We start from the raw sequence: 26,004 nt of genomic DNA, 5'->3' as shown, positions 1-26,004 counted from the left end.
CTGTGGACCAAGTTCAAAGCTTGAACATTAAAGCCCTTGTATCCTCTACTCTGTAGCTCATCTAGAAACAACATAAACAAGTTGCATTCAGAGGTGAACCAAACCATCTACATCAAGCCCTTCGTAGGGTAGTCCACTATGCCAACAGCTATGCCATCCTAGCAAAGCCTTCGTCTATGCAGAGATCATCGGCCCCATGCAACCTAGAAGCCTCCTCTATGGCTAGCTCAAGCTTAACACTGATAGGCTTTTTGTGCCTCACAATCGCTAGGGAGGCACTAGAGCCATTTTATAAGCGAGCCATGGAGAAATGCTTTCGTCAACCTAGAACCTACTCCCAGCGCTTCTACATTGCTCTCTAAAATCTGGGTTGTCAGGCTGGGTCTCAAAGCAATTACAGCTCATTGCAAGCTCATCCTAGATCGACTGCCTTTAGCTGGTCAAAATCCTTTGCAAAGAGACAACCAGTTCTTGGCAGCTTAAGAACTTGGTAGATGAATGTCTTTCTCTACTTCAGTCTTGTGAGGCTATAAAGATCTCCCACATGTTTGGGGAAGAAAATCGCATAGCCGATTGAGCGGCTAAGCATGATAGAGGTTCCTCCCGTGACTATTTTTTAGGGATTCGTGACCCCCTCCCCTAGAATTGTATAACTTGTTACTTTTTGACATGTCGTCGGCATCAACTAGTTGACATGCCTTGTAGCTGAGCTCTGTGCTCTTTCGCTCCAAAAAAAAAAAAAAATCTAGTAATCACCAAAATAGAAAATAAAAGGAACTTTCTTAAGGTTAATTTAGTAGTAAATGAAATCTAGATCATTTCTGGCATTGTGATCTAAATCCGATCTGATAGCTTAGCAGTAGAGATAATCATCGGGAGGGCTAAGCCGAGTTTGGGCCAAGACTTTTTAGGCTGACCAGGCTTAAATATTTGGTCATGACTCAACCCACCAATTACTCAGGCCGGGCCGGACTCGAGCAGGACTAGAATACTATAGCCTGTTATCGCGCACTAGCCCATTGTATATCGAGCTTAAGTCGGGCATAATGAGCCTAACATAACATGCCAAATTTAAAATTGTATTATATTCTATCGGGCCAAGTACAATGGGTTTCTATGAAGATATTTTAGTTATCTTTCATAAAAACATATATATATATTAATATCTAGTTTATTAAATATGTGACGTGTGATTAACAATCATGGGAATGAATATATATAATGGGCCGGGCCATGGATGGGCATAGCAGGTCAGGCCGGACCGGATGGGCAAAGATGTAGTCCATGTTGCTTACTATCATCTCGGGATCGGATCGGGCCGAGCTTGGCTCAGTTAAAACTGGACTGGTTCGGACTCTAGGTTGGGCTACATAGAACATGATAAATTGGAGGTATCATACACGTGCACTGCACGTGTAAACTGTGCTGTCGTCGGCGCTCGGAGGACCGCGCTCTGGTGAAGGATTCGAGGTTTTGAGGCCTCTCCTTTCTCGAAGTAAACCCTAATTGATTGCTTTCGAAGGTGCGATTTCTCTCCTCTCATCGCGAAATTTGTTCGTTGAGTTAAAGATTATATCGAGGTTTAGGATCTTGTTCTCGTATCTTGAGATCTCTGGCGTTCTCCTTGCAAATTTGAAGCCAAAGAGGGGTGTTTGTTGTAAAGGAATTGGACAGGGGGCGTATAATTCTTATCACAGCTTGATAATTGCGTGTTGATTCGTTTGATGCGTGGAAAAGCTTCTGCGTTTGCTCTTCTCTTTACTGACAGATTCGTCTTTTTCCTGCTTTATATGACGCCGCCCTGCATGAAAATTTGCTTCTTTTGGATCTCGTGTTTTGTTACTCTTTTCATTTGTTACAATTTTACTTATAGGTTAGATGATGATAAAATGAATCAAGAACATGGATTATCTTACCCACTAATTCGAACTTGTAAGTATCATGGCAAAGCAGAAGGTCTCACTTGCCTAATTTGCTTTAATCAGCCACTCAGATCAGGTCAGGTTGTAGACGGAATAATAGAAGTTTAATAATTCTTCTTTGAAACCTTCTCGATATTGGATTTTGCACTAGGCGAAATAAAAGAAATGTTAGTTGAAAATTCCTGTTTTTACGTAATCTATTCTACTGCAATAAAGAAAAGAAATGAGAAATTTATGGGTGTGATGGAGTCATTAACAAGGATATCCCTAGTCGAGTTTGCTTGGCCCGAAAACTATAAGAGATACATCCCAGAGAAAAAAGAAAAGGAAAAGAGAAAAAAAGGAAAATTATGATACATACTAGCATGTATAATAGTTCACTTCCTATATTGCTCCCTATATTGAAATACGAGTACTAGCTAAGAAGTACGGATATGAGATACGGGATATGGATATGACACGATAATGGATGCAGGGATACGATAATATCTTGAAAAATTAGGTCACGATACTTTTAGGACACAGAATAAATAAATAAAACATTATATATAGTATTGATACATTTAAAGAAATATATTTTTTAACTTATAATATAAATACACATGCATACATAAATTATTTATAAAAGAAAAATAAAATGTACACAATACCATAAAGTCAAAAAAATGATAATGCTTATATGTGGCAATACAATCCAAGTATTATGAGAATAAATAACTAACTAACATTACTTATCTATAGTTGATGGCATAGGCGAATCCGATTTTACAATAATATGCATTTGTATTAATTTTCTTGGATGCACCAACTTGTGATTGCTGTATTATATTTCTATAGCATACACAGGAAATTTCAGTAATAGATAATTTCTATTATAAACTTTATAGCATATGATAAATTTTATATCCAAAGGTATCTCAAGAGTGTTCAAAAGTGTCCAAGGAGTGTTCAAAAGTGTCTAAGGAGTGTTCAAATTTATTCTATAGTTTATTAAATATTAGATGCGTTGTAGAAGTGTCTGACACGTATCCAACAAATATCTGATGAGTGTTAGACGAGGTATGGTGTTTAAAGTGTCCATGCTTCATAGAGTACTAATTTACTACATGTGCTACGGGTTAAGAAGTACATGTAAATATTTGCACTCATGAAATTCCTTGTGCAAAATTCATTTCTATGAGAGCTCTATTGAATTGTTTATATATAAGTTGTATTCCTCCTACTCAAGTTGATTATTGATCCACTCCTGTTTCTTTTAGCATATGCATGATTTCTAGTCTCGGCCAATCTTATCCCACCCCGAAACTAGTCTATTAACTAATTTCAATGGGGTATCAATCGTTACTTGATTTGGATTGAGCAAGTTTTGGTCGAAATTGGGAGAGAGAAAGGGAGAAAAAGAGGGAGGATAGTAAGAAAGAAAGGGAGAAAAAGAAGAGAGAGAGAGAAAAGAGATGATAGGGAGCTTATTGGAGAGAGATAGAGTAAAGCAAAAAATTATATATCTAAGGTCGACGAAGTCGGATCTATGTCGAAGGTTGATGGAGCCGAATCTATGTCGGAGAAGTTCCTCGTACGTTGATGGAGGTTGGATCTACGTCAGAGATGCCGGTCGAACAAATCAAGGATGGATGGGGTACTTGTTCTTGACGGTCACCTTCTTTCAGACGTTGATGGAGGTTGGATATACATCAGAGAAGCATTACTTAGGAGAGAGAGGGAGTAGGAGAGGAAGAGTGAGAGTGCATGGGGGAGAGGGGGGAGTCTGAGAGTGAGAGGGAGATTGGTTTTTTTTTTTTTCTAGAATGAGAGTGAGAGTGCGAATAGATATAAGAAGGAGATGGGAGAGAGAGTTAGTGGGAGTGAGAATTAGAAAAGGTTCTTTATATGTGTGAGAGGGGGAGGGAGAGAAAGTGTATGTGAGTGGTAGAAAGGGAGAGAGAAATTGAGATAAACAAAATAGTATTTATTTTTATTTTGTAGACTTCATATATAAATAATTTATATTTATATCTTATTATTAGTTTTTCTAAAACTTTTAAGAATTTTTATGTATTTTAAAAATTATTTGAAAAGGCCGATTCCGATCCTAATCCTAATACTTGGAATCTTGTTCTCTTCTCTTTTTTCTTGTGATGCACTTGTCAATTTGTTTGGTGGAGCTTTCTCGTTTTGTATATTTATATGAAAGAATTATTTCCTATTATCTATTATGTGTATACTCGTGTGAGAAAACCTCTTTGGCATTGTAGTTTGCTCAAAGTGAGATTTAACTGTAGTTGAAAAATGTTACTTCTCGTATTCTCCTGAATCAATTCTTTTTTCCCATTGTTTGTCTGATCAATTCAGATGGAGAGATCCACTCATGCTTTGACGTATAAAGGTTCCATTCCTGATGCAATTAATGAAGCAAGAAAGCAAAAAAAGCTCTTTGTAGTCTATATGTCAGGTGAATTCACTGATTATGATTTTACATTTTGCAAGTATTTTAAGTTTTCTGTGTGGTTGCCAAGCTGTAGAGAACAGAGGCTTTTTAGTGTATTGGCTGTTTGCGGGGTGAACAGATTAACACATTCTGTAGGCCATATCTTGCAATTGGGCTTTGACTTGATACGGCCAAAACTTTTGCTTGGAAGATGGTTATAGTAAAGAACATCAAATGTAACCTTTTTTTTTTTTTTGGTAACTAACTGTTTTCTTCTTTTTTTGCTTTGATTCTGGTAATTATTCAAGTAGTTCTTGACAGTAAAATAGTACTTTGGGCTGATGTTTAAAGGAGCAGAAACTAAATTATGTTTCCAGATAAAAAGAAAATCCAACTACAGCCTTGAAAACTTAATATATGGTACAGGGGTTTGTTTTCATTAATAGACAACTGTCAATTGGCTGACACTGAAGCATTCTTATTGGTGTATTTATGTGGAACAGTAATATTTGTATTTCTGTGCTGCCCTACTATTATAAAGCAGAAGAAGAAAAGAGAGAATATGTGCTCCAATCTCCTATTAAACTATTTCACTAAAGTATTAAACAGTCCTAACAAACTCCTTTTGTTTTGAAACAATTCTGAACTAAATGAGTTTGATTTACACACGATGACAATTTATATTATATTATTATGTGCTCCAATCTCCTATCTCCTATTATAACTGGTATGCCTTGTTGCTCCATTTTCAGGTGAAGACGAAAATTCAGTTCTTCTGGAACAGTCAATGTGGGTGGATCAAAGTGTAAGTTCACTTTTAATGCCTGAGGGACTTGGCTGATCTTTGCCCATATTATATCAATTATCCTATGGTTGCTACAAGGTTGATGGTTTCAAATGTAGGTGGCAGAAGTGATATCAAAATGCTGCATCTTCCTTCATCTCATGCAGGGAAATGTTGATGCATCCCAATTTTCAGCCATCTGTATCCTTTATTAGCTGACTTTTATTCACTATGATTATAAATTCATAATAACAAGAGAATGAACAGTGCAGAATTATTGAAGTTTAAAAGGTGTTACTCTATGCATGAGTGAAGGCTTGACTTGTTGATGCCTTTGACCAGTGACCATAGGTTCTGTACTGGCTTGCCTGAGAATTAGCTAAACAGATGTCTTACGGTTAAAAAAATCAACATGTGTGATTAGTATTATTGCATGCTTAGATTCAATGATCTTGTAGCCTGTTGCTTTAGTCAGTTATGCAAATTATTCAGTCAAGACATACTTACCCACATTGCAGCATAATGAAGTGCTCTGTGCAGCTCCTGCAGCATAATAAATTTCAACTTGAAATGTTGGATATTACTCTTTGGTCTTTATAGAGTTAAGTTATTTAAACGTAATAGACTGAATTAGAGTGCATATTGTGAACAGGGAAAAAAGAATCTCAATTTGAGAATCAGGATTTTGTTTTTTCATCCATTCTTAATGTAAATAGAATCTCACAGTTATGACTGTACTGGTAATAGAACAATCTGCACAAAAGCATGCTGAAGAATCAGAGTCTCGGAGACCCCTCTCTGCCCTGGTTGCATTCGGATAGGATATGCAATTTCTCTATAGTAATGATTGTTCATTGGGAACAATGGTACCACATCTGGAGTTCATCAGTCAAGGGACATGATAACAAGGAGAACTGGAAAGTTCAACAAACATATTAGAAAGAATATAAGGTCGTGCCAATTATGCATTGTTATGTTTTTCAAACTCTTCTGCAGCTTTATCTATTAATAAATGAAAGATTCTCTAAGCAACTTCTCGGCGCAAATTTTCTCCAGTCATGTTTTCTTGTCTGCACCATTTTTAGTAGAATGGAATGGCACTATGCATCATATTATTTATCATGTTTTATTGAGTTTCCATGGTTTGTGATGCTCAATTTGTGCATGGGGAAGATAGATCTGGATAACCATTTGATTTGATTCAGTTGCATATCACAGTGTTATTAAACACTTGCGGTCTGATATAACCTCAGAGAATGCTTAGGTTGCTTGACTTGCTTATTTTGACATGTTTATTAGTTAACTTCTATGCATGGGGAAGATAGATCTGGATAACCATTTGATTTGGTACAGTTGCATATCGCAGTGTTATTAAACATTTGTGGTCTGATATAACCTCAGAGAATGCTTAGGTTGCTTGACTTGCTTATTTTTACATGTTTATTAGTTAACTTCTATGCTTTAGGATTTGGTGTCAAAGATTATACCAATTTCCGGTGTTGCCTTTACATGACCTTGGTCAGACCCACAGAATTCCATCCCAAGTATCTCTGTTATCGGAATAAATGGTGTTATGCTATGGCATCATGGTATGAATACATCAAATTAATTCTTTCACAGCAAAACCTTTCTTTTTGCTACTTCTAATTATCACTTGCCACACATTTGATTTTTGTAGAAGGGTACATCAGTGCTGAAATTCTTAAAGAAAGTATTGAGAAAGCTTGGGCTGCTCTCCATCTACAGGTGCTGTACCATTCTAGGCTCGGCCATATTTGCTTTTCTTTTTCTGGTATCATCTGGATGACTTTTTGTCATACTAGTATGCTCTGCACATTTGAAATGATTGAACCATTGCAGGAAATAGCTGCTCTGTTAACAGCAGCAGTTGATTCAAAAGAACCTCAACCTGTCGGTTATCCCTCTAATATCACTCCATCTAGTCAAGGAGGTTCATCTAGCTCCATTACTCCGTCATCTTCATCTGATAGAACTGCTGAAGATACAAAAGTTGAACAACTAACTGATTCTGAAAACTTAGTGAAGCAGAGACTTGAATCAAGTGATGATGTAAGCTTTCTGCATCTTCCCATTTACGTGATTCCATTTCTGTGCTTTCCTCTTTATGCTTGACATGCTTGTTATATGGCAGAAAGATCTAAAACCCATGGAACAAGCATGCTCACAGTTAGGTGATGTCAAAGATGTTGAGAATAGTGCAGATGAACAGTCACATTCAACAAGTAACAGAGGTAAAAAAGTCTTGCATGAAATATCCAGCGATGTTAACGACTCAGCACTTTGCAGTGAAGCAGATAAACCACAAGAAAAGTCTAAATGGGTCGACAGTAGCATCACAGCTTCTCCTGAGTCGGCTGCTTGTATTACTTCAAGTAGTGAAATTTCCTCAGTGACTCCCATTGAAACAGAGAAAAAACCTCATGCTAAATCAATTGATGGATCAACTACCCATTCAAGTATTGCAAAGCTAAATGAGGTTCATCTTAACATCCGAATGCCAAATGGGACCAGTCTCCAGATGAAACTTCTGAAATCAGATAAATTAAGATCTGTGAAAATTTTTGTAGATGAAAATGGAAATAGTGGGACTTATGATTTGGCTGTTCCTTATCCACGAAAGGTGTTTGTTGATCAAGGTATTTGAACCTTTCACCTCGATTAGCCTTGATCCTTCATTAGTACCTGCATTCGCTAGGGATGCTACTCTGGATCTAGCTTTTTATGATTTTAGTAGTTCATTGTGAAGACAACTTTTCATTTCATTTTGACATTCTATTTATGTATTGTCCATTTCATTTCAAAGCAAGTATTGTTTCACTATTTCATGAGGCACTGAGATATATGTTTCTTTCCATTTTCTTAAAGAAGTTTTTCTTTGGCATCCTAAAGTTGCTGGCTTGTAGCTTTTACTTGAGTTTCTTTTGCAGTATCAGCTGATTAAGAATGACTATCTAAAATGATAATAATGTTAGTATTAACTTAATATAATTACTTGATCATGTAAAATTTCAGCAGTATAATTTATTTCTATGTATTGTCACTTCTCTGCTAAACTATCTGCCATGTTGAATGGTGCTGCCTTTTGAATATTTTAGTCCGGAAGCCTGTTGCGGTTTTTCATTCCTGATAATGGCACTTCTAGTGATTTGAACCATGACTCATTGGGCTTCTTTTCACACTTTTTCTGTGTTTTGAGTTTCAACATACTCATTAAGCTTTAAATTGGATCTGTTCTCATATGCAGATATGAATAGTACATTATCTGAACTGGGCTTTGCAAACCGGGAAGCATTAATTGTTGTTCCGCATCGTCAATCTACTAGAGCCTCAGGGAGCCACTCATCATCATCTGATAGTAACAATAATGTGAGTGGGAATCATTCCAGTGACAGCAGTTGGAGTTACTTTGATTATGTAAAAAAGATGTTGTCATACATGAACCCGTTATCTTTTTTTGGTGGAAATGCCACCACGTCAAATTCAGAACCATCAGACAATGATCGCCCGTGGCAGTATAGTAAGTTTTCTTTATTATTTCTCATTCCCATCCTTACAGTAAGTGCTTATTATTTGATCCTCAACTGCTCAAGATAATTGCTTACTCCTGATGTTGAGGCTCCTAAAGTTTTAGCTTCTATGCAAGTTTTTGAGCAAGTTCATTGTTGAGTTACATGGTTGTCCTATAGGTCCAGATCCTAGCCTTCAGCATCGTTTCACAGGGGCAGAGGCATCTCAGCAACCATTTCGCTCTGATCGCGGGAACCAACCAGCAGATGACAGTGTTAAAAACACAAAGAAAAGAACATCTAGACCATTTGGCAGCAATATCCACACTCTTAGACATGATGAGGATCAAAGTCCCTCGCGCGACCGAAATGTTTTCTGGAATGGGAATTCTACGCAGTTTGGGGGTGATGATGATAAGAAGTAACTAAAATGGATCACAACCTCTGCAATTCGAATAAGTGGCTTTTAGCTGCCCTTTCTGGTTTCTTTGATGTGATTCCAAAAAGCTACAATAGACCCGAATAGTTGAAGTCAAAGAACAGAAACTCGGATATTGCTATTAAGAATTACTTGTATTGTTCATGTTGTTTCAAGATGCTTGTATTGATTTATCCTCATCTAATGGAATTCACTGTATAGCAGTAATAGAATGACTTTGAAGTTTGATATATTACATTTTGTAGGAATACTTTCGCTATTTTCCTGAATATCAACATTTTGCATACTCTTCCTCATATTTGCTATCCATCTGGTACATATTTGTTACTAATATTATTGACATCTATCATTATTGTTGATTTGTTATTATTATCTTAAGGGGGCAGAATCATACATCCGTCCAAATTACATCTTCACCTTTCCTCCTTTCCTGCTTTTGTTTTATAGAGAGAGGTGCAAGTTTCATGTAGGGAAAGAATTTCATATCAGCACCGCCCTGAATTGGGTTCAAATCCACAACCTGGAGTACTGGAAATTCCCCAGACTAATCCAGGAGGCTGATTGCCAAGGCCGATCTCTTAAGGTTGATGACACTACACTCGATGATCTTTCCAGAGATGCGAGGACGGTGGAAGGATTGAATGCTACTTTCTCACAAATTTAACAAAAATACAACAACCAATAGAAGTAAACAAAGAACTCTGATTCCATTTCATTCTTCTGAGAGAACATTTTGGTTACAACATGATTGTCAAATAATAGGGAACTTTCCCAATATTTTTTCCTATAACAATCCATAGTCTATTATAGTATAAGTGGAGAGTTGACGAGGAAAAAAGAACCGAGAAAGAAGAACAAAGAGAAAGCTGAAGGAAGAACAGAGGAAGAAGAAGATCTACCAAAAAAATCAGCTATGGACCTATGGTTGATGAATAGAAGCAATCTTGATCGGCATGCTCTCGCTCAATATCTAGCCAGCCACAGTCACTCAATGAAGACCAGAGGAGAAAAGAAGAGTAAGGAGGATGTTCGCCAATCGGGAGAATAGAGAAAAATGGGGGCTTATAGAAGACAGTGTATCTCAATAGTTTTGACAGATAAAAGAGTATTCTTTCAGTTAGTTTACCGAATTGGTGGTAACTAACAACTCAAAATCAAGAATATTCAATGGAGTGTTCTTCCTGGAGAGAACAAGAAAAAACTGTGAAAGCCTCCTGCTAATAACTTGAAATAAGTGTGCCGACCTGCGAAGACCAAACAATTCTGAGATTAGACATAAATTCCACGTAATCATCATGTTTCTGCATAAAATTCTTGAACATGTATATAGGACAGGTTGTGCCAGGAGGTTTTACCTAAATCAGGGCCTGCCTCGAAAAGTATTTGCTTCGTGATTTCTTAATCTTAGTCCTGGCATGGCCTATGTAACCAAATCCTTCCCACCAAAAATTAGACTAGATCCAGAGGAGCGGGCTTGATTTGCTTAGGCATGTCAGGGTATTTATCATTTTAAGCAAAGAAGAAATCTCTATTGTCCGGTAAACCAAACAGGATTTTGTAGCTGAGCATCAGAAAAGGCAGCTGCAGATAATGTAGACAGTTAATGAGTCTTCCTTTTAAATGATGCTGACATAATTATGAGAAGAAGAAAACTAGTACCATTCAAAGGGAATGCAGTGGTAGATGCACCGAAGATCCAAATCTCTCAGATCATTTTACTCAATCAACCTTGTCAATTTATGCTTCAGAACAAGGTGCTTTTCAAATAATGGCTCACAGAATCACAGGCAACCATCACAATTATGAGGAGATGAAAAAAGATAAGTCTCTAGCCTCCATCAAATGGTCTGCTGCTATGCCAGATGATGCCCTAATCCAAATGACAGGAGTTAGAGATTAAATGCACAAAAGACAAGTCAGAGATAGATTCTGCATCACAAACACAGACACATATGCTTTGTTCGAGTGGCATGTTTAAGTCAACTTAATTAGATAAAGACTATACAAATTCACATGTAATATAATATCATACCTAATAATATCACAGAGACCCTTGGAACAGCTAGTCTAGGAGTCCAGACCAAATTTTGGAGCAAGAGTGAGGTTCTAAGAAGTTCGCTAATGCAAATTTTTATAACTCCTGGATTACTAAAATATGAAGACTATGAAATCATGAGTTAAATGAGGTTAAACGCATGCTGTTTTGCCGCTACATTCTCCAAGTATCATACTTAATTTTGGAAGTTATAAATATTAGTTGATTCGGCTCTTTTGTGTGATCCAGGATTACTGGAATGACTTGAGATACTTGAGCACTTCTTTGGTTTTATGCCAATATGGAGCCTAAAATGGAGATTCCTTAGAACAATCAGGATGATAAAGTTCACAGCCAACTGCCGACATTAATCAGGAGTACCTCCAAATGATCAGCTTAAACAAGAAAAAAACTAACAAATAGTTTGCTTGATTACCTTAACATGAAACCATTTCCTCAAGAGCTGTGAAAATGTGTCATTCGCTATATATCTATCTATCTAAATTTAGGGTTTATGTTACTTCTGTCACACCAATGGTAGACCACAAAGGAGACAATATATTTGATAACTATCAAAGGGACCAGCCAAAAGAGTATCAAATGTTGTTCAACATAGAGAACAGAGGAGTATTATAGCTTGAATCTCTTGCAGCCAGTAAAGCACAAACAAAATTCTACTATAAGTACCATTAACCTAGGAAAGCTTTCTATGTTGGAGATCATGGCCAGTGATGCAATGAACAAATCAAACAATTAGGAGGGCATTTGCACAAAAAAAAAGCCTTTTACTTTAAAAAAAATAAAACTAAGTCCTTGTGTGTGCGCATTTCTCATGTAAATTTTACACATTTCATTATAAAAAAGTGTGCAGTTAGTATAAAAAATAAACACATTCAGTTTCTAAGAGCCTGATCTTACTATTATTCTTAAGATTTTTTTTTCCTGCAAATAGCCCAACAAATGACATTCTTCACTGAAGATTATCAAGAGGAACAAAGATGAAAGGATGATTTCCTTTTTCAAAGAACACAAACTAAAGGATCTAAAGCATGTGAGAATAATTGTTGAAAGACATTTTCTATCATCTATACTCTGTCAAGCATCCGGCAAATTTAACCAAAAGAACTTCAATGTGTGTTATCTGTGATATTAGAGAGAAGGAGGTGGGCTGCATAACTGACCTTGTGATATATGCTATAAAGAAGTTGGAGTGCTTCATCCCACTTATTCACTTGGAACAGCCCTTTGATGAGATGGACAAGGATGATCAATTCTGGAACATGGCTTCCCTTTGTCATATCACTGTACAATTCAAAAGCTTTCTCGATCTTTGATGTAAAGCAAAGACCCTGAATTAATGAAGAATACATGTTATGGCTAGCATTAGATGGACATGATGAAGTCTCCATCATCTCTTTGTGCAACTTCAAGGCTATCTCCAGCCTGCCAGCTTTAGAAAAACTATCAATAAGCATACTATAAGAAGGGGCAATTGGTACTGAACTGTATGTTGCTAATTCTTCCAACAGGCCAAGGGAAGTGATAAATTTCTTGCTGAACCCTTGAATCACATCACGATATCCTGCTATATTTCTTGGCCAGTACATCTGCTTCATCTCCTCTAGCAAGTTGTAAGCCTCATCCAAAAGACCAGCAGCACAACAGTGGCTTATCAATACTCTATAGGTGATGAAATTTGGGGAACAACCCTTCGTGCTCATTTGCCTAAAGAGTGTAAGACACATGTCAGCTTTACCTGCTTTTCCAAACCCATCTATTAAGGCAGTATAGGTTACTACGTTGGGATTGCATCCTTTCTTTTCCATCATTGTTAGAAGCTTCAAAGCCTCTTCAGTTTTACCTACTTTACAGAGACCATCGATCATCTCAGTATAAGTAACAACATTGGGAGCACAAGAGTTCTCTAACATTTTAGAGAGAACCTTCAAGGCAAGATCAAGTCTTTTGTCTTTAAATAATTTATCTATCAAGGAACTGTATGTGAAAACATTAGGTGTATATCCACTCTTAGACATTCTTATGAATATCTCTTGTGCATCATCAAGCTTTCCAGCCTTGCAGAAGCCATCAATAAGAGCATCATAGACAACATGATTTGGCTCACAACCAGTAGCTAACATTGCATCCAATAAATCACGTGCCTCAGCAACTTTATGAGCTTTGCACAAACCATCTACCAATGCACCATAAGTAAAAACATTTGGCTGTGTAATGGCACAATCATCACCTTTAAAGTACATATCAACTTCTGCAGTCTCACATGTTCCGATCATTTTCGCATAAATTTGGCAAGCTTTTTGAGTCTCCCCAATCTTGCAAAGGCCATCAATCAAAGCAGAATATGTAACGACATTTGGAAGACAGCCAATATTGATCATTCTCTCAAAGAGATCATTTGCCTGAGAGAGTTGCTTAGCTTTCAGGTAGGAATGTATAAGTGCAGTATATGTCACCACTGTTGGGGTGCATCCATTTCTTTCCATTTCTTCAAACCAACTCCGAGCTTGTTCAGTGAGCCCAACCTTACAAAAACAGTCAATCAAGATAGTGTACGTATAAACATCAGGAATGATGCCAGTCCTCTTCATTTCCTCAAATAAAAGGAGAGCTTTTTCCACCTTGTAAGACTGGCAAAGAAAACCGATGACCTTAGAGTATGTGCTAGTATCAGGTATAAATCCTTTCCTCATCATCTCTTTTATGATCTGAAATGCCTTCTCAAATTTCTGGGCACCACACAAGCATCGAGCAAAATTACCTACATTTACCTTGTTAAGAACGAATCCAGCAACTAGCATTTCCCCGTAAACATTCTCTGCCAACTCCAACAAGTCATTACCCGGCAAGTCATCACTCCCACATATATTTCCAATAAAGATATTGTATGCAACATAACCTGGACGACAACCACAAGCAGCCATCTTCTTCAAGAGCTTGTAAGCATAATCATAGTCTCCAGTGCTACAATAAGCATGAAGAAGAGAATTAAACAAAGAAGGGTTCGGATTGCAACCCTCAGTGATCATCATATTAATGATTCTCTTGCACCAACCAAGCTGCTTCTTCCTCAAAAAACCCGAAAGTAATGTTCTATAAGTCACAACATTTGGGATGCAAGAGTTGGATCGCATCCGATGAAGGAAAGACATGGCTTCCTCAAAAAGCGAAGCTTCCAACAATCCATGTATCATCTGGGTACACAGTACAGTGTCAAGTGTGAAGTCTTCCTTTTCAATAATATTAAGAGCTTCCACCCACCTCCTGGCTTTGCATAAGGAGTGTGCAAAGCAGCCCATAGTGAACCTATCCATACAAAAGCCCAAGTCTGACATCTCCTTATGAACTAAAAAAGCCGAATCCAACCGCTCAGCACTCAAAAGAACCTGAATCAGGGCATTATATGTCACCTGTGATGGTCTATAACCATGATCCTTGAGCCTTCCGAGTTCCTCGAGAGCCTCATTCCAAAGACCACTGCGGCAACACTTCCGGACAAGGACATTAAGCAATCTACCAAGAACTTCCCGGTCATTCTCTCCAATCTCCCTCAAGAACTGCTGAGAGACCCTGCTCTTCTCATCAAAACCTAAACTTTCTATCAGGGAATCATAAGTCCTTCCAGTATGACTATAGCCAATTTGGCGGCCAGCCCAGATGAAGAATTTAACGCACAATTCAGGAACTTTCAGGAGAGTAAGAACCTCGATCGTCAGGGACTCGCTTAGCTTTCCTCTAAATTGCCTCAACAACTTCTCGGTTTGATCATTTATGTCAGGCCCATTAGCTTTAATTGCCTTGGAGATCAAAATAGCCTCTCCGGAGAACTCATCCGAATCCACAGGCTTCTTATCTTCATGCAAAAAAGAGAAGTCTTTTGGCGACACGGAGTGCTTTGGGCGTTCCTCACGACCGTTCAAATCTCCGCTGCACGGAATAGAAAACTCTCGATCGACCAAACCGCTCAAGTCGTCGTCTCGAGAGGAACAGCTGCTGCTGCTGCTGCTGCAGAGATAAAGGCGCGGCCTTTTGAACGGATTCACGCGGGAAATCGCGGATTGCGATGGCGGGAAGCGGCATATGGCTCCGGCGAAGGATACGGCCGACGATTGGTTGAAGAGGATCGCCGCCGCACGGCGGCTCATGTTGCGGCGGCGGAGAGACGAGGGATCCTACGGCTTGGGTCGCCAAGGTGAGGCCTTGACCATCGAATTGGGAGGGTTTCAGGGAAGGATTTGGCGAGGAAGAGAGGAGATGGGAGCGCCATAGTTGGAGGTTTAGGCGTGGGTTCCCATAAACCCTAGAGAGAAGGAAGAGTTGGAGGTTTAACCAGTTTATGTGATATTGGAAAAGGGTATTTCCGGAATTAAGTTGGAAAATAAGCTCAATTAGATATAAGGGGATAAATTATATATTTTTATTATAAAAATATATGCATCTAATATAAAAATAAATATATTTAAAATTTAAAATTTAGGAGTTTTTTTTTCTACAAATAGCCCAAAATAGAATATTTAAAATGGAATAAAAGTTTCATCAATGTTTTATAAACAGTGTTGATGTAGTAGCATTATCAAATAGTTTTATAAAAATTAGGAATAATTTTACTTTACCCCCTTAAACTATGATCATTTTTAACATAAAACTCATGAACTTTACAATTATCCACATATATAAAATATCTGAACTAAAAAACAATTTTTATATGAGCCCCTCAACTAAAAAATGGAGAAAGGAACTTCTTAACGCAGAAGATAACCTACTCAGATAGAAATTAAAACTAAATAACTAACCGGCATAGGGTTAAAAATGAACAAGATATAAATTAAACTAGCGATAAAATCATATTTTTTTTTCCTTCGAATATGGATAGTAAATTTAATTATCCTGTTATCTAAGTATATCCATAGATATCAAATATATAGATAATAATAATAGACTAGCAAATTATAAAAGTCTGAACCAAGCTTCACACAACCGATCAAATTGGCAAGGGGATCAATAAGGCCCGACTAAATCCAACCTAATCCGTCCGCTCTTCGTCCCTACTTGATACTTGGCCTGAGTTTCTCAAATCTAGTTTTTATATAATTTTTAAGTCCTTCAAATCTATTTTTTATATAATTTTTAAGTTCCTCAAATCTGTGCATCTACTAATAGAGGAGTAAAAATATGAGGGTATTTATTGGAAAATTCTACTCATACTTGCAAAGAAATGCCAAAACTGATAACCGAATTGAAGTTAAAAAAAGGAAACCTAGAACGTGAGATTGCCCTGCCCCAATTGCATTCCGAAGTCCAACCCCACCTTAACGGCTTAACCTTTCCATTCCTCGACTCCTTTCCGAATTCCGAATCCAATCGGTTCCTTTCGTACGACGGCTCAAATCGAATCGTACCTATTTTCTTAATCCCATCCGTCCATGACCTCCAATCTCAACATCACATCTCACTGCTGCTCGTTACTCCCTCGGGCTTGCACAGCTTTGCTCGTGATTTCTTAATTCATCCGAAGCTTCAAGTCGTTTAATGGCGAGCTTTGAGGGGTTCTGGTCGAAGAATACTCTATTCGGGCTCGGGTTGGGGCAGTTCGTCTCGTTGCTGATCACTTCCACCGGCTTCTCTTCCTCGGAGCTCTCTCGACGAGGTTCCGCTCGCACTCTTTATTTCTAAAGAATTCTTTTATTGAAGTTCTTTTTTATTTTCATTGAATAGGATGTAAAGTTGCAATCTTTGGTTTCCTGGTTATACCATCTTGGTAGTTTGTCGGTTTTTGCTTTGTATTATTTTTGATTAATTTTTTATTGGTTGCGTGGTTTCCAGGGATCGATGCTCCGACGTCTCAGTCGTTCTTGAATTATGTGTTGTTGGCGATTGTCTACGGTGGATTCATGATACATCGGAAGAAGCCTCTCCAGGTTTATCCATCTGTTCCTATAATCCTATTTAACTGCTTCTTACGACTTTAGATTCAGTATGCGTGCAAAGAAGAGGTTAAATGTGTACGAATCAAATTAATACAGAAGATTTGTGTACTAATAAGTAATAAGGATCAAACAACGTGTTATGTTATTGGATCAAAGCATAGCGGGGTTAGATCATAAAGATGTAGCAATAAAGGTGTAGACTTATGCTTGACTTATTTGCATCTCTCTTACTTTGCAGGAGATCTTTACTTTTTTCACATTCAAAAAGTAAACCCGCTGGATGCAGTTATGTTGTTATTTGGACCATTAATACTGATGCCTGGACATTGCAGTTTGTTTATACAAGATAAATAATCACTATAATTTCCCGAAAAATAATAAATCTAGTTTCATGTCAAATTTTAAGCCCCTAAAAGGTTTTCTGAATTGCTCAATGTACTTGCCTGCTTGGTGTGGTATAATTTTTTCTGGAAATTATGTGTCATCTTTTTCTTTCCATGAATAGCTAGTTATACTTATGCTGTATTTACCTAACTTTGTATTTTATTTGGAGCAGATAAAATGGTTTTACTATCTACTGCTTGGCTTTGTTGATGTGGAGGCAAACTTTCTTGGTGAGTGCCAGTTTTGGTGGCATATTCAAGAAAATCTTTTAAGAGTGGGCTTTGTTGACAAAAAGTCAAATTGGTATTAAGGATATTGGTAAAGTTTTATTTATGTAGCTAAGCACATGTGCTCATTTATTAATTTATTATTAAACTGTGTAAAATGAATCTTTATTTGGATGGTCAGGACTTGTGCCTTTATGTATGATTTGGTAGTTTGAAGCTTAAGAATTCCGTATCCTGGCATCTACATCAAATACCAGCAATGCCTTTTCTCCCAACTGTGCTAGCTGTTGAGATTATTGGGTCACCTTAACAATCTGATAAATAATCAGACTTGTTAAAATGTTTCTTCTACTCTATATTTTCTTGAAAATGGTGCTTGTTGAGCTTGCTATTCTTTGCTTTTCGAGGTACAAATGTACCTGGTTCAAATCCATTCACACTCATAAGGTCCCATACACATGTCCTGCAAGGCAATTCTCTGATTGGCCAATGGGAAAACATCCTTGCCTTGTTTAACTTAAAAACCTGTAGTGTCTCATCTCCATTTCTCAGCTATTAGTGATGTAAGGTGTTGTTTGCCTAATTCTTTTATGTGGGAATGCTAACTCTTCTTCCTTCTCCTACCTTTATGTAGTGGTCAAGGCTTATCAGTACACATCTTTGACAAGTGTCATGCTTCTGGATTGTTGGTCTATTCCATCTGTTATTTTTCTTACTTGGATGTTCCTGAAGACAAAATACAGATTCAGAAAGTTTGCTGCCATAGCTATTTGTGTGTCTGGACTTGTATTAGTCATATTTTCTGATGTACATGCTGGTGATAGAGCTGGTAATGTTCAGTGATTCTCCTAAAGAATTAATGCATAACATATTGACAGTATATTATCAGTGCAAGTATTTCCATTAATTTCCCCTGATATGATGCCATGCAGGAGGAAGCAGCCCAGTGAAAGGAGATATGCTTGTAATTGCTGGTTCTACCCTTTATGCCATTAGCAATGTTAGTGAGGTAAGCTTTTATGTTGTTTCCTTTTTCTCATATATACCTCAAGCTATTTTTTTTTAATTCTTGAATTTCTTGTAAGAATTTGATCTTTAGATTCTATTTGACATATTCAAAACCTTTTGCATATGACACATTACTGCCAGGGAAAGGATTAGATGCTTAGCGGTACATAATAAATAGATTTTTGTTTGCGTGAATTGCGTAACCTTCTCCTGGCCATTCTATAGAAAGCCCCAGATACCATTGCTTAATTTACAACTGGCAATTGTTTCAGCTTTTAATGTAATATTCCAACAGCACTTTTCTGATTTTCTTTACTTCTTTAGTTCTTTTTATTAAGAAGTAAGCAGACCTGAAATAGTTGGGATCAGTGACTTGTTATTGTTTTATTAGGAAATAAGATTGACATATTCGGTGATGTTTGAAATTGTACCTGGTAAATCCATATATATAGTGTGTGCAAGGAACATAGGACAATTTTAGGATTAATTATTATTAGAAGAAGTTTCTTATATTTTATTTGATGGTGATAGATATCACATATTTCTTTTCTTCCTTAATGTATCTGAAAGAGTAGCTGTGACAAAATAGGGGCTAGTACAACCCTATGTTTATACGTAATTTGATTGATCATATAGAAAGGTTGATTAGTTAATAATCTTTGTTTCAATTTTGTCGATTTATAAGTTTTATGTGTCTCTATTTCTTGGTTCACTTTGTTGCGTTCTCTTTTGTTGTATCTTTTGTCTCTTCATACTAAATTAATAATCAAGTAAGAACATAAGAAAGAAAATTTTTCTTTCTTTCAATGTGGTGCCACATGTTACTCATTTTGTGGTTTGTTTTCACCCAGGAAGGCAATCAGGTCATTTCTATGATCACACTGTAATGTTATATTATAGTTTGCATGGGACTTATATTCATATGAATTTACCTCTCAGGAGTTTCTAGTGAAGAATGGAGATAGAGTTGAGCTGATGGCAATGCTGGGCTTATTTGGAGCTGTTGTCAGTGCTTGTCAAATGTATCTATCCTTTGCCTTTCAATCTATATTTTACCATAACTGTGACATGCATACAAATTTAAAGCACCCATCGCTAATGAGATGGCTGTGGCTATGCAAGTATTCACCCATTTCTGATGGCATTGGTCCTTATTTTTTCTACTTTCTCAGTCTAGACCTTTTACTAACAGAATATTGAGTTAGTATTTACTATTTAACATATTATGCGTTCCTCTTCTTTTTCCCACCTACAAATTGTTACTATTCTTTTGCTTCTTGTTTTCCTTTCTTAGTCTTTTCCATGCACTTTTTATTTCATGATTTGATAATTCAAAATGAAGCTAGGAAGTGAATGTTCTGCTGATGTTTTTATTTCTTTTCCTCTTAGGCCAGTCAAGTGGTCAAATCAAAAGGAAGAAGAATAATTCAAGTAACAAACTAACAATGTTTCGTTAACTTTTTTTTCAGAAGCATATTTGAGTGGAATGAGCTGAAGTCTATCCACTGGACACCTGGTGCTGTAAGTGCCCTAGCTCTTTCTTCTTTCTGTCCTACCCTGCAAAAATACACAACACAAATATCAGACAAGAGTTAATCCCTGGTAGATTGCCTGACTTGTTTCAATAGTGTGTTATCTTCTTCTTTTCCTAGATAAAAGCAGTAAATGAATCAGCAGTGCGACTGGTAGTAAGCATGAATTTTTGTCAGGAATTTATCATGGAACAGTTTGAAACCTTGTTGAGCTCATGCAGTGACACAGATAGTTTCTTGTAATGTTTTCTTCAGTTGAAATGTTGGATTGTGGCTGACCAATGTTACGAAGAAATATTAGTATGATGTCCAACTTCTTAGCATGATTTTTCTTTAGTTATTAACAGTTAGAAGGTAGGAAATGTAAGATTTCAATTGAAATGCAGGATTCTTATATTTGGAGTTAGGACTACTATTTTGGAACTCGTGCTAACTTGCCTTCAGACTTTATTGGAAGCATGTCAAACTTGCCTTTTGATTTGTATTTCCAAAATTGAAAATCTATATGAAATGAAATTACTAATTGATTGTGTCGGAGCACACTTATCTGAAGATAGTCATTCTGGAAGTTCATTTTTGCATACTGGAAGTTCAATGTCATTTGTTGGTGAGAACCCTCTCTGGAGAGAGGTTACATAATTATTTATTTAGTTGAGTGTTCTAGTACAAATACATTTAACGTACAAGTTGCAATTGTGGCAGTTTGCACTAGTTGATGAGCTAAAGCATACATTGCCAGAATGGTGCTGTGCAATCTGGATCATCTCTCTAGTATCAGAGGTGGAAGCAAGTCCCAATGCTTAAAAGATTGAGCTGTAACATTAGAAATTCAGAATGCACTAAGATTAAGCATGATGACTTGATACAATAGGTACCCTGTTGGAGTCTTTACATGTTCCCTGCTATCATACCTTGAAATTGTTTAGATTATAGAAATACAAGAGCTCATTGTATTACCTGAATCAGTGGTATTTCTTTCCTTAGTGACTCTAGATTTTTCCTCAGTAGAGGTGCAGCTTTTCTGAGTGGACATAAAAGTATAGGTGAGAATTGATGATGACCTATTCTTTTATTGGTTGATCTGGTGGAGATAGTGAGCACCAAAATTATGAGAAACTTTGTAAGGCCTTCCATTGTATCAGATATATACGAATAGAAAGCCTATGATAGGGCACATGTGATTTCTATATAATTATCTGAAAATATAGATAATGAGGTGCCCAAATGAGCATTTTGGTGCATGAGACTATCATCAATGCTAGGTCTAGGGAACGCAAGATGTCACGCTATTTTATTCTAACATTTCCCCTCTTTTTATAGATAAAATAAAAAGATACGTCTTAATAAGGTAATATTTAATCTCCTTTCTTATTTAATTAGGGAGTCTAATTAATTTAGATCTTGATTTGATTTAATTTGAATCATAAAAGGTAATAAAACTAAATCTATCATTATCTAAATAATATCTCTAATTTCTTACTTATTTTATAAATTTCAGGTTGTCATATTCTACCCTCCTTAGTTGCATTCTTGAAACTTCGCAACATCTTAAATGATACTTAAAATTAATAATTATTATCAATTAATTTCTATAAGAATTGTGCCTGAGTCTACATATTTGGGACATTCCTTAAAATTTTTGGACAAGTTACTAAAATATCTAGATTGCAATTCTTCGACAAATTGAAAAACTTCATATATATCGCACACTTAAGTAAATTCACTTCTCAATATAATATTAAGATTCTATAGTTTTTTTTTCACATATGGATCTTCCATATGAATTCAGTGAAATTGGGACTGTTATGATCATAATTCACAATTGCCTATAAATCTTGAAAGATATTATTATCAAACATGTAGTTTTCAGATTTACTTTCTCGAGATATTTCTTATATAATGCTCAACAATTAAATCATAATTTGGTCACTTATATAATTTAACAAAAACAGATAGTTTTGGACCTAATAATGATATGTTCATACTATTTCTTTCTATGTTTTGTAATTGGTGTCAAAATAAAAATTATCTATGGTCCTCATGTTATCTCCTCAAGAGTAAGTAACCCCAATATTCTTCTGCAAGCATAAGTTATGCATATGCATAGCTAAAATATGTTTCTGTCATTCTGACATTATAATAATTTGTCTGAATTTGTAATAATCAAAACATAAGTTCAATTATATCCATAATCAAGTCTGGGCTTTTCTCTAGAAATACCCAGATCTCTTAATCAAATACAAAATTCCAATAGTCCTCCAATTTATATTTCTAAGATAGATCTAAATTCAAGCGACCAAAAAAAATTCAATCTATAAATCCATATCCTCATAATGGTAAATCACATAAGCTATTTTGATCTTAATCATTAGAAATAAGCTGTCTTCCACGCTTTCGCTAGCTACTTCAATAATCATATATTAAGATTGATCTAACTATCTAACTTAAATATTTTATGGTTCAAAATATTGATTATTTCATTTGAAGGACTTTGAGTACCAAACCTCCATAATAAATTTACTAGATAGATCTAAAACTTAGCTCAGATACTATTTCGAGACAACTTTATTTAGGGATGTGATGACTGCAAATATCTAAGATAAAACTCGAAGAAACACGAAAGCTCAAAAGATGTTCAAATCCTAAGTGAAGGTTAATACAGTCGAAAAAATACTCAGCTTTTAGAGGTCTCTTTAATTCACTTCTTGGTTTTCTGAAATGATAAATCCTTATGTTAGACGCCCAATAGATAAACCGCCCTACTATGAATATGTCTAATAATAAAAATCAGCATGTAATATATATAGTAGCAAAACACAAATCATACCGATTTACATAAGTCGTCTTAGAAAATAAATAATTCTCTTATCTCTTACAAAATTTAAAAATCCAGTATATGTTAAATTGAATTATAAATCATCTCATTTTGAATAGATCAATCTAACAATAGAACTAATGTCCTTTAAAAGTGTACTATTATGAAAACGCATCAAAACTTATAAATATGTCATATTGTCTTTTTCTAGGTATTCTGACTTATGGCCACATTGCACTATTAGTCACAATTAGGTTGGTATTCGAAACTTTTCTAAATAACGGATTGACTAGCGTCACAATAAGAGCCTATACAAAGCTCCGCTAACTTTTCCAGTAGCTATTAAATAAAATTGAAGTCCTGTAGACCAGAATTCGAAACTCTTTTCTCTAACTCCGCCAGAATTAGTTGATAACATGTTGTGATATTATATTCCATAAATCTTTCCCTTGAACTTATCTTCTTTAAAATTTAGGTTTGAGTCTCATTTTTATTAATAGTTATTTATACTAATTCATTTTGAACTTGAGATGTTATCAAGATTCTTATTCTTCTTCAAATAATTTATGTATGAATTATTCATAAGCCAAAATTTTCTAAAATATATATTCAATTCTTCTTTATAAGTCATGTATAGGAAACATGAATAAATTGTAATATAATATTTGATCTTATAAATTTTTTTATCTCAAAATAATCTTTTTAAATTTTATTTTCTATTAAATAAATGAATTCTTATATTTTATTTGGAAATAAGATATGTCAAATAAAATCTCTTCTATTTTATTTCATATAAATAAAATATTAAAATAGATATTTGCACAAATTTGAAAATTCTTTTTAAATCAAAATATTTTCAATCTGTTAGAAATATAAAGACATCAGAATCTCCTTTTATTCTGGAAGTATAGTAAAACCTGAATTTTCTCTCTTGTACAACACTATAGCTACAATGTTGAACTAAATGTCCTATGCAAACCACACCGGAATTCTGTTGAGTTACAGAATGCTTCTGCTCATTTTCTCTGGTTTTCACCCAGTTAAATGAATATTTGAAAATGATGTCTGAACTTTAAGATTGTCACATCTTTTGTTTCTCAGGTGCTTCCATTTCTTGGATTTGCATTAGCAATGTTTGTGTTTTATTCTACAGTCCCAGTTCTACTTCAGGTATGGTTCATTACTTTGTTTCAGTCGCCCATATATCAGCTAGTTTTTCATGCAATACCAATATCACCTAGATTGATTTATTTTTTTTCTACTATATAGTATGTATATATTAGTATGTACTTGCCATATATGAGGTACTGCGTATATATCCCTGAGAAAGTGGTTATTTGAATTTATAAAACATTTATTTTCTGCTCCAGAGCTCTTATAGTCCAAAAATCTTCATCATGAAGAGACTATTAGATGGTGATGTACAGGAGTTGCTAATCACCCACTAGGTCAATTTTATTAGTTTGGTATAATTCTTGGATACATTGTTAGGAGCTAATAATAGCTATAAAACACTGCTACTACATTGTTGCTCTTTTGCCTCAGTCTATGTTTTCTTATATTTATCGTGTTTAGCTTGTATTGACTTGTTCTTATTCAATGGGGTTCAAGATGCTTTATGCCAATCAATAATGTAAAAGAATGTAAAAAAATGCATAGATTGTTTTAGAATTATGCACCATCAAGTTTGTGGATCATCTCTTTCCCTTTGTTATCTGGTGCAGATTAGTGGATCTACCATGCTAAATCTTTCACTGCTTACCTCAGACATGTGGGCTGTTCTCCTCCGCATCTTTGCATATCATGAAAAGGTTTCCCATCATCATTTATCATTTCCACTTCTGGCCAAGTAATTGTAATTTGACACTAGAAGCTTATGCAATGAAGCCTCTTCTTTTCCATAATTCTGTTACAGGTCGACTGGATGTATTTTGTTGCATTTGCAGGTGTCGCAGTTGGACTTTTGACTTATTCAGGGTATTATTCATTAGTCTCTCCAAAATCCCAATTTCAATCTTTGAGATTATATCCATCACTTTCTTTGCCATCTTCAAATGCAGTGACTCGAAAGAAGATGACACAGGAGCTCAGGTTGCTGAAGCTGGTGACGTTGAGAGAAAATGGAGGGATGATCATTTGACTCAAATACCTGGCACATCTGCGAACTTAAACTATGAAGATGGTAAACACCCTCTTGCTCCTAGTGATTGGGCTAATAGATCACTTTCTAATTAGGAAACCAACAGAAAAGCTCAAGGAAAACTTTGACGTCGGATTTCTATTTGTGTAGAAAGGAGAACCCTTATTGCTCCCTCAACGACGACGGCCAACGATGGAAGCAGCTTCAAGAGCTTCTAACAAATAACTAGTAGGAAGGATTTCTGGCCATCAATTATGAGAAATTGTTGATCCACCTTATACTGCTGCAACAGCATGCTCAAGGATCATTTTAATTCTACTGCTATTTTAACCAGCCATCAAATGCCAAATGGTTCAGGGTTTCATATTCCATGGCTAAGTGATCTCCTATTTATTCCAGAATATCATCAGTTGTAAGCTATTCAACTCTCATCTGTAATAAATATATGAGAAGTTATATGTGAAAACGCTCATGGTCACTGACTGTAGACCAGCTCAAAATCATAAACTGGTTAGATAAATGAGTTCACTCGAGCTCACCTGAGCTCGCTAAGCTTGCCACTCGAATTGAATCGAGGTCGAGCCAGCTCGAATTGAATTTGTGCCAAGTATGAGCCAGGATCTTGAGCTCGATTTCTAGCTCGGCTCATGTTAAATATAAGCCCCTAAACTCAAGCCAAATTAGGAATAAAATTATGATAACACTAAAACAAATTTGTTTAACATTAGGGCTCCATGTTACGGAATTTATTTATTTATTTTGTTGTTGAGAGAAATAGGCTATGCCCAAATATAATGTGGGGAAAATTTCTAATGATATTT

At 35.9% G+C, this 26,004-nt stretch overlaps 3 protein-coding genes across 4 annotated transcripts; 2 read left to right on the top strand and 1 right to left on the bottom strand.

Moving 5' to 3' along the window:
* The first annotated feature begins 1,365 nt into the window (after positions 1-1,365).
* Positions 1,366-9,327, top strand: LOC140780227 (plant UBX domain-containing protein 11). The gene is made up of 10 exons (XM_073125639.1): positions 1,366-1,522; positions 4,272-4,371; positions 5,100-5,152; positions 5,251-5,332; positions 6,655-6,720; positions 6,810-6,877; positions 6,992-7,201; positions 7,284-7,788; positions 8,397-8,669; positions 8,839-9,327. The coding sequence occupies exons 2-10, from the start codon at positions 4,272-4,274 to the stop codon at positions 9,081-9,083; spliced, it is 1,602 nt and encodes a 533-aa protein (XP_072981740.1). The 5' UTR covers positions 1,366-1,522; the 3' UTR covers positions 9,084-9,327.
* Positions 9,328-9,785: 458 nt separating this feature from the next.
* Positions 9,786-15,461, bottom strand: LOC140780232 (uncharacterized). Its single transcript, XM_073125645.1, has 4 exons — positions 12,314-15,461; positions 10,757-10,967; positions 10,453-10,678; positions 9,786-10,341 (listed from the first exon to the last, which is right to left on the bottom strand). Exons 1-2 carry the CDS (start codon positions 15,293-15,295, stop codon positions 10,926-10,928), a joined length of 3,024 nt encoding a protein of 1,007 aa, XP_072981746.1. The 5' UTR covers positions 15,296-15,461; the 3' UTR covers positions 9,786-10,341; positions 10,453-10,678; positions 10,757-10,925.
* Positions 15,462-16,402: 941 nt separating this feature from the next.
* On the top strand, positions 16,403-25,655 carry LOC140758506 (uncharacterized). Of its 2 annotated transcripts, XM_073094700.1 has the most exons (12): positions 16,404-16,797; positions 16,974-17,068; positions 17,634-17,691; positions 18,323-18,517; positions 18,621-18,697; positions 19,636-19,718; positions 20,166-20,217; positions 24,145-24,213; positions 24,768-24,854; positions 24,959-25,020; positions 25,104-25,225; positions 25,334-25,655. In XM_073094700.1, the coding sequence occupies exons 1-12, from the start codon at positions 16,680-16,682 to the stop codon at positions 25,399-25,401; spliced, it is 1,086 nt and encodes a 361-aa protein (XP_072950801.1). In that variant the 5' UTR covers positions 16,404-16,679; the 3' UTR covers positions 25,402-25,655. The 2 variants fall into 2 exon arrangements, with proteins under 2 accessions (XP_072950802.1, XP_072950801.1); XM_073094701.1 differs by lacking the exon at positions 18,323-18,517 and having other exon boundaries at positions 16,403-16,797.
* Positions 25,656-26,004: the final 349 nt, after the last annotated feature.

This window comes from Typha angustifolia, chromosome 3, assembly GCF_048772165.1.
Source record: "Typha angustifolia cultivar Huaian chromosome 3, ASM4877216v1, whole genome shotgun sequence".
NCBI lineage: Eukaryota > Viridiplantae > Streptophyta > Magnoliopsida > Poales > Typhaceae > Typha > Typha angustifolia.
Note: the sequence above shows the minus strand (reverse complement) of the source record. Positions and strands in the feature narration are given on the sequence as shown.